At 41.7% G+C, this 13,406-nt stretch overlaps 1 protein-coding gene across 2 annotated transcripts in view; it reads right to left on the bottom strand.

The window, feature by feature from the left end:
* The window catches only part of NR3C2 (nuclear receptor subfamily 3 group C member 2), a 500,550-nt gene that overhangs the window by 483,323 nt on the left and 3,821 nt on the right, over positions 1-13,406 (bottom strand). For both annotated transcript variants that reach the window (XM_063920576.1, XM_063920577.1), the window contains exon 2: positions 1,658-3,431. In XM_063920576.1, the coding sequence (XP_063776646.1) occupies positions 1,658-3,429 (1,772 nt within the window). In that variant the 5' untranslated portion in view covers positions 3,430-3,431. The remainder of the gene's footprint in view (positions 1-1,657; positions 3,432-13,406) is intronic.

Raw genomic sequence — 13,406 nt, 5'->3', positions numbered from 1 at the left:
GAATTAGGCCCACAACCAGCTTAATTCCACATAACGATGGTGTGTAAAGCGGAGGAAAGTACTGTAGAATTAGTCATAGTACAACATATACTTAATGCCAGAGGTGCAGGCTGAGTATTGTACCCAGATCACAGATTTCTGAGGACACTGGCAATATGCTGGACAATTTACAATAGGAAGGGAGGTTGGGGGAGTGTGTGATTAGTTGAATCTCCAATATCTAAAATATTTGGGACCAGAAGTATTTTTGGATCCATTTTTACGTATTTTGGAATATTTGCAGAGCTAAAAGGGTCTCATCCTCAAGATATCTCAAGTCTAAACAGGGAATGAATTTAGGTTTCATATAGACACAGCCCGAATATAACTGCATACAATATTTTTTATAATTTTGTGCATGACGAACACAAGTTGCTGTACTTACACAAATTTTGTTTCACTTACAGTACACCTCTATACACACACAGCCTTTAAACATACCATAATGAGATATCTTGGGGACAGGACCCAAGTCTATAAACGAATTGCATTTAAGTCGGGATTCATTTACCCACTGTAAATTATGTGGATAAAAAAAGGGAGGTAGCCTCGGGCTTTGTCTTCCGATCTCCTTGTTAATGCCAGTTAACTGAGGCAGGTCAAAAGAAGTCCCAGAAGACTGCCGTTTTTTGGGCTAATTGGATAGCCCCAGAGGATCAATTAGCCCACGGTAATCTACTAGTTCTAAGTGAATTCCCCCCTTAGTATGTTTCATATACAAATAGCCTAAAGATACATTTTCTACAATATTTTTTATAATTTTGGCCATGAAACAAAGTTTGAGTATATTGACCCATGAGTAACCAAAAGGTGTTGCTATCTCAACCGTGCTCAAAAATTTTGGGGAATTTCTGAATATTTTGGATATCGGAGATTCAACCTGTACACAAGTTTTCCTAAGCGTGAAGTGATGGAATTTAATTTAATGTGTGAATTTCTACAGACAGGAACTTTGATGGCTGCGGTATAAAAGTTCCCATCAAAAGAATATAACAGTGGATCACAAATAGCACAACATATATACAAAACTAATGAAAGCATGTTTACTTGATTTAAAAACAACTAAAGCCAGAATATAATACGAGCATATATAGTGGCAAACTTTTTGGCCACACAAGGTTCCCTTAAGTGTTCTCTACAGCAAGTATGGTGTACATTGCACAAAAATTACACTTAGGGGGGAATTCAATTAGAAAAATATTGCACCTAATTAAATTCCCCTATTAGACTTATTATTAAAATATCTTTTATACAAAGAAGCTCATTTGATATTTTGTGGCCCTTTAAAGCCAAAGTCAATATTTCATGTAACATTTGTATACCAAATACTTCAAGCAATATGCAAACAAACAAAAAACACTACAATTTCAGTATACAAATCCTAAAAATCAACCTGAAATAGCCACTTAAAATTGATTTTTATATTATTTATAAAAAAAAAAAAAAACACATTGAAAAACATAGTAGAAAATAAACACAAATAATAGCTACAAGATTTCTAAACAAATGCCACACCCATACATTTACTGACTGACTCTCTTGTTTAACTATGTAGCAATTATATTCCTGTGCCATCCACTGTCTGGTGTATTCACAACGTGATTACTATCTTACTCACCTTGACACGTTTTCTGGAATGTATCCTGGGCCTGGAAAACCATCATTTCTCCTGGATGACAATGTGCTCTGAGACAATTCAGAATGTGTTTTCCAACTGTCGACCAGTGAGCTTACTTGAGGGAACGAGCTCAAATGTTGGAAAGGCTGCTCTCTATTGACAGGGCGTGACAGTGAGATAGTGCCTTGCGCTCCAATCCTATAATGAAATGACTGTCCAGTTGAGTTAACACCTACAATAGCGGAGGAAGGCATAGTACTCTCGGGGTAGAAACTGCTGTCATCAGCCTCCTGTTTAATTCCCATGGAGATGCCTTGATTAGAAAATCCATTACCTTCACAACTGCTAACAAATGACGAAACAGGTGGTCCAAGAATTCCAGACAGGGAATAATAATCTTTATCATCCATGAAGGTAAAATATGAGCCATCCATAAAAGGAAAAGGGTTCCCCGATTGGGTGCCTTTAAAGAAAGAATTAGAACAAGTGCTTTTACCTGGCTCTTGCTTTACAGAGACTGGAAAAGTTGTATCAGAACCAACCTTACCGCAATCTCCAAAACAGGAGTCAATAAAAGTCCCATCTGGGTCTGGCTTAATAAACTTTACTAAGCTATTTGTACTACTCTCAGAAATTTCACTCTCCATTGTTTCCATTTTGGGAAATAAGAGAGGCTGAGCACCTTTGTCTTTCGTTTCTGTACCAATATTGGCATCAGTTCTACATTCGGTAGGCAGGATCGCAGAAGGAAAACCCAAAGTGTTGTTTGCAGGACTACAGATAGAAGACCCCATGGAACTTGCAGCAGGACTAGAAATAGTGGACCTGTTATTGGCATTGGAAGGACTGGAGAGAGAGCATCTTGTGTTTATATTCCCAGGACTAGACACACTAGGCCTCGCTGCAAAATTTAAAGGACTTGATACCGGGGATTTTAAACTGCAGTGACTTGGTGGGCTTGAAATAGGTGATCTTAAACTACTTAATGGGCTAGACAAGGGTGACTCCACATTGCTTGCATGTGCAGGACTCTGTGAAATAGGACACCTATTATCCATATTTGGTGAGCACGAAATAGATGTGCCTTGGTTAACTGGACTATGTACTGTTAAATTTCCAAAGCTGGAGGAACAAGTAGTTGAGGAAACAGAGTCCATTCCAGGAGGACTGCAAACAGGAAGTGCCATAGTGGAAGGGCTACTTGTTGTCGAGCTTCTCTCATTGCATGATGAGGGGCTCCTTAAAGTATTACTGTTTAATTTACCATTCATGGGATTGTCAGATTTCAGTCCAGAATTTACAGTTTGATTTTGGCAGTCTAATGTGAAAGTGCCACAAGCGTTCTGCTTGTAAAACTTAACAAGGTGCTCTACGTTTGGATAAATATTTGCAGAACGAATCACTCCTGGCTGGTTATGCTGTTCATATGCAAAATCAGCATCCCGCACAGAGTCCATATACAATCCCATGGACTCCGCTACAGTTGCAGAGAGTTCTTTTGACTCCAATTCAGGCTTAAGTTCCTGTGTTAAAACACCAGACTGATTACTGTCCTGCTGTAGACAAGGGTGAAGATCTTGTTTCTCTTTACCCTCGGCTTCTGTTACATTTTGTGAAAAATCCCCGGGTACACAGCTTGCACCTACAATTTCCATGTAAGACGTATCAGAAGTCTGTGGCCTGGAAGTTGAAAATTCTATGGACTGTGGCACCTGACTCCATCGCCTCTCCATATCTCCTTCCTGAAAGCTGTGATATCCTTTAGTTTCCATACCTGGAAAATAGAATACAAAGTCAATAGACAATCTTAACAGAGTAAAAGGCAGTTTTGACTCCTTATTAATAGCCAGCTATACTGTATTATGTACAGTATAGTGTTCACTCTAGGCTGTTTAAGCAGGGCGCCGCTCCCTGCCCGTTTTTTAGAAGGCAAAACCCGCCCTGCCCCTTTTGCGGCACCCTGCTAGAACAGCCGCCCGCTTCCTGCCCTCCCAGTATGTAAAGATGCCGTGCGCATGGCATCCATTCACGCATTAGGAGAGAGCTGGGGGAAGCCCAGCACCGACGGAGGTGCTGGGCACGCCCCCAACAGTGACGTCGACGGCCACAGACGCCCTCTATAGCAGCAGCATCTGCGGGCCGCACCGCCCACTAAAATTATGGGGGCGTGGCCAGGCCCCCTAATTTGCATGACCACGCCCCCAATTCGGGCACGCGCCAATGTGCCCCCGAACTCCGGCGCCCTGCCCATTCATCATCCTAGAAGGAACACTACAGTATGCACCTTTATCTGCGCTGAATGAGGCCAATATAAAGTATGGTGTATATTATGTACAGGGCAACATTATGTTTTACTAATTATGTTATTATATGCACAGATGGCAATTTATAAAGCCTAGTGCTTTATTTCTAATTGGCCAGGTAAAGCTGGATAAACAATACTTTGGTGCTAGATGTTAATATATTGTCCCATGCATGTTCACAGATTTTAATATTCTTCCTTTTCAATTTCTGTTTGGCAACATGCAACAAATCAATTGCTCGGAGCATATTATCCAAGTAAATATCGTCAGTCCTTTACAACGAGCAGATTAATGCCGATCCCATAAACACTTGTATCCAACAGAGCAATTATTGGATTGGTGTGTACCCGAACCATACACACTAAGCAATTTCAAACTCAATGTATACTTCCTTCAGATCTCCTTAACAGAATCAGAGGGTCGGGTGTGAGGTATTGTGCGCAGTGCACCAGATCCAGACCTCCCCGTCTGACCACTTTAAGAGCATTTGAAGTCATCTATTGGCTAACACTCCTGTATACAAACTAAACATTTATTGGTCCAATCAGCCAATTATCAGCTGTTCGGTCCAATAATTGGATAGTGTCTCTACACAGATTTTTCTTGACAAACACCTGGATGTTGATGTCCAATGTGCTCATGGTGAAGGAGGATAATATTTTAATGTTAAATTGAAACTGAAAGCTTTTTTAGCCAAAAAAGTACATATTGCATTGCCAAAAACTGTTTTTTTAATCAGACATTACTGGGTTTTTACAAGGTGGAAAGGTACATAAAAGAATATAGGGAGGGGAAGGTGGTTACATAGCCTAGTGGCAAAGAAAATTCCAAACATAACTTCTGACAGAGAGTAAACATATTTAAAACACAATTGTAAAAGAATATCAACTCAGTAGTTTTCCATTATGTAGTTACGGAGCACTGCAGTAGTATCATAATAATCAGAAGCATGCGTGTTGGGGGATCAGTTTCCTTCCATTTAAAATGCCACTGGAACATGAACCAGAACATGTCCAGCAAGTTGCATTGTGTAGTTAGGCACAATCTTATTTGGTTGAGAAAAGGGACGGATTCCTGCTGTAATTCGGCCCCAGCATTTCTCTGCACACGCACACGTAAGAAATGGTCGTGGCCGCACTTCATGGAGACGTGCCGTTAGTTATAGGGGCGTGGCCTCACTGCAAGTCCCTTCTCTCTGCATGCCTGCCCAGCAGTGCACCAGGGAGCAGGCTTTTGGGATGGGCCATCAGCCCTTCTGCCAGATTTGCCAGGTGGACAGCCTGGCCCGGGTTAAGAAAGAAAGGTGTATGACATCCTTGAGGAGACGTATATACCAATAATCAATGGATTAGATGGTGGACTTGACATGAAGAGTAGATGCAATAGGGCCGATTGCTGAGTTGGGAGCAAAGCAACCATGTCAAGGGGTGCAAATACATGTATTATACTTCCATGCAGGGTAAATACAGGCTGCTTTTTGCATGTAGCCCACAAATGCTGGACAGCTTCATGCAGTTTAGATCTGACTTTGGACCTCTCACATCTAAATCTCTCTGCCCCACCTGCAGTGCAACATGGTTTTTCTAAGGTGCAAAGTTACTGATATGCTTTGGTGCTGATTCTGAGCAGGTAGTAATGTGACAGTGCCACCAGATATGACAAAGGGTTACCCTGGTGCCCCATTTACTCCAAGCTGTGAGTCCATAGAGGATGGATACATTGTAGTGGGGAGTTTCATGTTAACCATTTTTAGAGGAGTTTGGAGAGCTCTCTTATTTAACACATAGAAAGCTTTTTGGTGTTGTTCTTCTGATTCACACACTCCTCGGAATAACCCCATGTCCTCTTCCTATTTTAATCTTTTGATGGGAAACAATAGGCTATCAGAAATCAATAGAAAGTTGAGATCAATCATCTTTAGTTTGATCTTAAGGAGTCTAAAAGGGGGGTACTTACGGAGAGATCCATGCTTAAAATCTAAGCAATCTGACTAGATTGCTTAGATTTTAAAGCACAGATCACTTGTGTGTACCCCCCCACAGCGATAGCCATGCGCGGCCCCATGCATCGCTATCACCGATGCTAAATTGGTCTGCATGCAGGCTCAATCTAGCACGTCGCTCATTTCACCCGCTGGGTGAAATGAGCGGCCCCTCGTCCTCCCCTGCATCGCTCAGCACACATCTCTCCCGTGTATATGGCCCTTAAGAGGCATGAGCAACTAGAACAGCTACTGCTGAGTTATATAGGTTTTCTTTAAAGACAATGATAAAAGCAGCTAGCCGGAAGAGGATATCACTCTAGAATCTCTGAGATTTTAGTGAAGATGCACAGGAGGTCTATGATGGAGAGAAAACTATTATTTTGCTTTGCCCATTTTTAAAATCTCTTCTGGCATAAAATACATTATTCTACGGGGGCGTAAATTCTGCAGAATTTTGAGTCGAGTAAGACTATTTCTATCTCAAACCAAGCTCTATTGTAGATATTGGAATGGCATAAGACTCCGCCGCAGTGTTACATTTCTGGATGCGGGGAGGCTGCACATCCTCTCTTTTGGATATCTCTAAAAAGTCTGCATCAGTACTCTGAGACTTTTACCCACCAACAGAATATAAAGATAGGGTTCTGTAAAGCTCTAAGGATAGTAGAGAGGACTGTCTGAAATAAGTATATCATCTTATGTCTGACAACACAGCAGGGGGGGGGGGGGGGGGGGGGGGGAAATCACTTGTCCCAATCGCCAAGATTTTTCACTATGTTTCCTAAAAGTTTAGGGTAATTGGCTGCACAGACTCATAACCAATCAGGTAAATGCCCTGGTAATTCCGTGTGTCATTGTGACAGCGGAAATTATAATTAGACGATGGAGTTCCCCTTGCTGTTTCTTTAAAGGTAATCTCTCTGTTCTATCAATGTTAATCTTAAAGACTGAGATCTCCTCACAAGAATGCAGCTCTGCACATTGTGATGGGAGCGATATACAGGGCTTCATAATCATGACAAGAACATAATCTGCACACAGCAGCAACTTATACTCAGACACCCCTCGTATAATGTAATATCCGAGTTACAGTGTATATTCACTGCTAGAAACGCCATCATCATCGCAGCTTCCAGCATCGGCAAGCGTCTATGCACTTGCTGATGCCAGGTCCTGTCGCTGCCGATGTAGCTAGGTACACACATAGGGTGGAATTCAAATGATATATCACGCCCAATTTCATTTCTAAAATGATCTTCGTTATCGCACATATTGCACCCGTAGTAATCAGGTTTAGCTGTGTAAAGCGTTAGGTGCCTCACTACTCCGGGGATAGTCTAGTGTGTACCCAGCTTGACAGTTTCATTTCCCTTTTCTACATGATATTTAGCACCTGCAACAGTAGCAATCTTGCATACATCTCTAACATCACTAGTTGGTGTGCAAGTGGCAGCCTTTCCAGGTAAACAACCTTGTGCTTGGAGGAGTAGGGCAAACAATAAAACAAACTGTAATATGTGCTAATAACAATAGGGGCATAATACCTACACAAAAGCTACAGAAAAATGTATCTACCATTCTAGAGACAATAACTGATCACAGATTCAAGTAGATATCTCCACTGTCTGATATCCTAATTTATACCATGAAGGTATTGGTAATAATATCTGTAAAATATAGGGTGGTGGGAAAAAAAAAAAAAAAATACTAAAAAAACAATATATATCAATGTTATGATAGCAATGAAGCACTATGCTGGTTCCATAGAAAATATGTTTAGAAATAACATACACTGGTTTTAATAATATTTAAGGAGTTTTTAGGCTAAACTTACTAGTTTGTTGCATGTAAATAAGCTTGTTACATCTTTTCATCAAGTAATACTGTATTACATGCAATATTCCTTTAATATATCAATGCCCTAAAATAGATTTATCTACATTGTACACTGCCACAAAGTAAATAGAATCTAGCAAGGTCAGTGGCAGTTCTCCCCCCTCTTGGCTGGCTAACAGAAAGTATTATATATAGTTTATACAGAACGCACATATTACGCAGCACTTTACAGGGAATATTGGCCATTCACATCAGTCCCTGCCCCAATGGAGCTTACAATCTATATTCCCTACCACATGTAAATACACACAGGTTCATTTTTCGTTGGAATCCAGTTAAGCTAATAATACAGTGGTTTTCAAACGCGATCCTCAAGGCACCCCAACTGTCCAGGTTTGGAGGCCATCAATGCTTAGGCACTTACTTAGTAACTCAGTCCGTCTGATTATACCACAGGCAGCAATATCCCTAAAACCTGGACTGTTGGGGTGCCTTGAGGACCACATTTGGGAACCACTGCACTAGTATGTTTTGGAGTGTGGGAGCAAACATGGGAGAACATACAAACTGCACACAGGACAAGACTTGTTGGGAATCAAACCCAAGAACCCAATGCTGTGAGGTAGTAATGCTAACCATTACACCAAACGTGCTCATACTGTATACAGACAAAAAATATGCCCCTATTTATCTTCCACATGCTATAGCTACTGTCAATTATTATTATTATTATTATTATTATTATTATTAACTGCAAACTACTCCAATATTTCTGCCTGCCCGAAAACCATGAGGGTACTGCACATTTGTACACTTCACTTTTGGATTTAGAAGACTTTAGGCCTAAGTAAATTCAGCCAGAAAAATATATTTTGCACCTTACTAAAACCATGTTGCTCTGCAGTGGGTCAGATAGAAAATGGGTAAAAAGATAAAGATTTGGCCAAGGAACGTAGCAGAGGTGTACATGAAAAAGCCTTCAATATATTCCCTGTAAAGTGCCTTACTACCCCTTACACAGTAACATGATTTATCTAGAAGTCTGTTTTGGGCAGCTAGGTTTGATCTATAAGCCACTAAATGAAGTCCTTGGTGCTTATTTATATTTGTATTGTTTATGCATTTTGACTAGTACAACAATCTACATGCATGAGTATTTGATGCATTTCTCATGTGTTGAGCTGAACCCTTCAACTAAATAAATGGAGGAAAGTAACAGAAGACAGGATACGGTCATTAGGCCGACACAACTTAGGTTAAAAGGTCGACATGAATTTTTCACTTTTTTTTTTTTTACAATTTTTGGACTTTTTCCATACTTGACGATCCACGTGGACTACAACTGGCAACAGTAACCTGTGCCGAGTGCAGTGGTAGTGGAGCGAGGAAACCTTGCCCGATGCATGGCGAGCGAAGAGAGCCATGTGACTGGACACCATGCACTAATTGGGGTTTCCCGTCACTTTACAAAGAAAACGACACCAAAAAAAAATTCCAAAAACCCATGTCGACCTTGTGCATTTCGACCTAATGACCATGTTGACCTAAGTTGAGACGACACAACAACCCATACCCCAGAAGACGCACGTAGCATTATGCAATGAAGAAAAACACACGCATTATATCTACAGCACAAACCGGTGGCAATGCCAAATATGTTAATACATTAGATTTTCCATTAGCTTTTAATTCAGTTGTCAAGCTAAAAAAAAAAAAAAAAAAAAATAGAAAGTGCAAAAAAGATACATACTTAGAAATACAAATATGCAAATGAAAGTACACAATGCCAACATTTATATTAGTGCTCACTCTAGGCTGTTTTAGCAGGGCGCCGCACCCTGCCCGTTTTTTAGCAGGCAAAACCCGCCCTGCCCCTTTTGCGGCGCCCTGCTAGAACAGCCGCCCGCTTCCTGCCCTCCCGGCGTGTATAGATGCCGTGCGCATGCGCGCGGCATCCATTTACGCATTGGGAGAGAGCTGGGGGAAGCCCAGCACCGACGGAGGTGCTGGGCACGCCCCCAACGTCGCCGGCCACAGACGCTCTCTATAGTAGCGTCTGTGGGCCGCACCGCCCCCTAAAATGACGTAGGTGTGGCCACGCCCCCTAATTATTATACAAAAGAGATAACTCCATTAACATTGCAAACAACATTAAAGATAATTATTTAAAAAAAAGACAATTAATGAGCCAATACAATAATATCGACAACTGAGGTGAGGCCACACCCCTTCCCTGGCTAATTAATAGGGAGGGCTTGTATGTATAAGCACAATATATATAGGCTTGCCATACTATCCCTTTAATTAAGGACACCTATGATTTGCACAGGTTCTGAGGCAGACTAAATTCAAGCCCGAATTTCGGGTGTAGTACGGGTGACCGGCGGTCTCCTGACCGCCGGTCACCTTACCGATGCCGGGATCCCGGCGGGGAGGGGCGAGTGCAGCAAGCCACTTGCGGGCTCGCTGCGCTCGCCACGCTGCGGGCTCGGTGGCGACCTGCGGTCGCCACGGGTTCTATTCCCACTCTATGGGTGTCGTGGACACCCACGAGTGGAAATAGTCCCTGTTGGTCGGCATGCCGACCATCGGGATAGTGAGCCGTCGGGCTCACGGAGGAGGTCATGTGACTGTCGGTCAGCCGACCGGCGGTCACATGACTACCACCCCTGAATTTCACCTAGTTTTCAGCAATAGAACCTGTGTAAATCATAGGTGCCCTAGATTAAAGGGATGCTATGGCAAACCTAACCATACGGCAGGTAAATCCAAAAAATTTAATTAAGCCATGATGCAATACAACAAATCCAAAAGCCTTGGTTGCATTAAACCTACTAATTAGCCACATAATTTTTTGATTGCTTAATAGAAAAGCATTAACGCTTTGTTTCCTGAATGTCACAGTAAATTTCTTAAACGCTCGGCTGCAATTAAAGGGCAACTGTATACTTAACCCCAAATGTTGGCAGTGAGAGTAGAGTCTATTAGCAACTTAGGGTGCAATTATATTATTTTTTTGCACTTAGAATGAAAAAAGTGCCAAATTAAGTGACAAGAATGATCATCCACACAAGGTGTGTGTGTGTGTGTGTGTGTGTGTGTGTGTGTGTGTGTGTTGAGTGCTTGACATTTTGTAAATCACATGAAAACGTGTACTCTTTATTGTAGGCAAAAATTAGAGCATGTGAAGATGTTTGTCTTTTTTGTGCAATGATGAGTAAAAGTATGTTCTAATCACTACAATGCAGTATGCTTGAAAATATATTAGTCAACTGACAGTGTAGTGTCACCCGAAGATTGATGAAGCAGAATAATGAAAACTGCACTGTTTACTAAGTGAAATAAGGAACTAACATTAAGATTTGACATGAATCTGTAGGATGTTTAAAATGTGCCTAAAGGTGCATACACACGGATAGGTTTGACAAATGAAGTAGGCGTTCCCGATCGATGGGAACGACTAACCGTTCCGTGTGTATGAACGATGACAATGATGATGCATGCGCCCACGGGTCGCTAGCGACAGCCTCAGATCTTTTGTACATGTAAGAAGATCTAAGGCTTGTCGATAGCGATGCCATGCTGCCGAATGCAGCATGCCCTTGTTCCCTACCCCCGCCATCGGCAAGTGTGTATGCACTTGCCAATGCCGGCCCCACCGCTGGGCCCTGTCACTGACTATGTTGAATCATCACATGTGTATCCAGCTCAATATTTCATAAATTGAAAGTTTGACGTGCAGAGTTTAAAATTAATAATAAAATGTAAAAAGCATTAGTATGGCACTCACCCACTCCTCTCCCATTTACATCTCTGACCTTATCTCCCTTTACTCTCCCACCCGTCCTCTTCGCTCTGCTAATGCACACCGACTCTCCTGTCTTCTGATTACTTCCTCCCACTCCTATCTCCAAGATTTTTCACGTGCTGCTCCCTTTCTCTGGATTTCTTTACCTCTCCCCCTCAGACTCTCCACAAAACTTCGAACGGGCTCTTAAGACCCATTTCTTTACCAAATCCAGCCAAATCTCATCCTAACCCTCTGTTCCGCTCTCTCTATGTACCCCATCTGTGTCACCCCTGCCTGTCTACCCCTCCCCTTAGAATGTAAGCTCTCACGAGTAGGGCCCTCTTCCCTCATGTGCCTATCCTTTTCTTACTTTAATAATCCTCAACTGCCCAAATCCCACAGTTTTTTGACCACCTTGGAACTTCTCTCTGTCAGTTACTGGTGTAGTTATGCTAAGTTATCCTGTACTTGTCCTATATGGTCTTCAACTGTAAGTCACTGTTTTCCGGTTTTGATTATGTGCATATGTACTCTAATTTGGCACTGTGGAACCCTTGTGGCGCCATATAAATAAAGGATAATAATATTATTAATTATTATTATTATTATTATTATTATTATTAATAATAATAATAATAATAATATGGCAGTAAAAATAAATAATTATCATAAGAAAGTAGAAACCATGTAGAAAATGATTGTGTTTTTATGGTTTATTTCAATATTTGTTATCCCAACAGAATGTGTTTTGGGCCAAAGTGAGATATTTCTTTGTATTATTGGTTCTTGTATCAGTAAGGGATCACCATCTTTGCACCGATAGATCACCAACAATCTGTACACATACAGTACTGTATAGTTCATAATTATGCCAACTGAGGGACTTCAAAGACTATGAGGGGTATTTATTAAAGTTTGAAGAGAGATAAAGTACCAATCCTAAGTGCCACTTATCAAACACTGGGGCAGATGTATTAACCTGGAGAAGACATAAGGAAGTAATAAACCAGTGATATGTGCAAGGTGATAAAGGCACCGGCCAATCAGCTCCAATATGTAAATTAACAGTTAGGATCTGATTGGCTGGTGCCTTTATCACCTTGCACATATAACTGGTTTATCACTTCCTTATGCCTTCTCCAGGTTAATACATCTGCCCCACTGCCTGTAAAATGTAACACAGCAGCTGATTGGCTGGTAATTTATCTTTCACAATTTTAGCTCTCTCAGACCTTTGATAAATACCCACATAATGAGTACGGTATCCGGACTCCAGGTCGACAGCACAAAGGTCGACACACCTTAGGTCGCCGCCAATTGGTCAACACACCTTAGGTCGACATGGACAAAATGTCGACAGGAACAAGGTCGACATGGCAAAAGGTCGACATGAGTTTTTCAAGATTTTTTTCTTTTTTTGAACCTTTTCATACTGAACGATCCACGTGGACTACGATTGGAACGGTAAAGTGTGCCGAGCGAAGCGGTAGCGGAGCGAAGGCACCATGCCCGAAGCATGGCGAGCGAAGCGAGCCATGCGAGGGGACGCGGTGCACTAATTGGGGTTCCCGGTCACTCTACGAAGAAAACGACACCAAAAAAATATAAAAAACTCATGTCGACCTTTTTCTATGTCGACCTTGTTCCTGCCGACCTAAGGTGTGTCGACCAATTGGCGTCGACCTAAGGTGTGTCGACCTTTGTGCTGTCGACCCTCAGTCCCAGACCCATGAGTACTCACCTGCCCCTAAAACTCCATTAAATTGCAGTGTCTCAAGCTCTCCTTTACATTTTAAATACTACAAATAAAAAGTAAAACATTGTTTAGATTCATAT

The sequence above is a fragment of the Pseudophryne corroboree genome, chromosome 1 (genome assembly GCF_028390025.1).
Source record: "Pseudophryne corroboree isolate aPseCor3 chromosome 1, aPseCor3.hap2, whole genome shotgun sequence".
In the NCBI taxonomy this organism is placed as follows: Eukaryota; Metazoa; Chordata; class Amphibia; order Anura; family Myobatrachidae; genus Pseudophryne; species Pseudophryne corroboree.
Note: the sequence above shows the minus strand (reverse complement) of the source record. Positions and strands in the feature narration are given on the sequence as shown.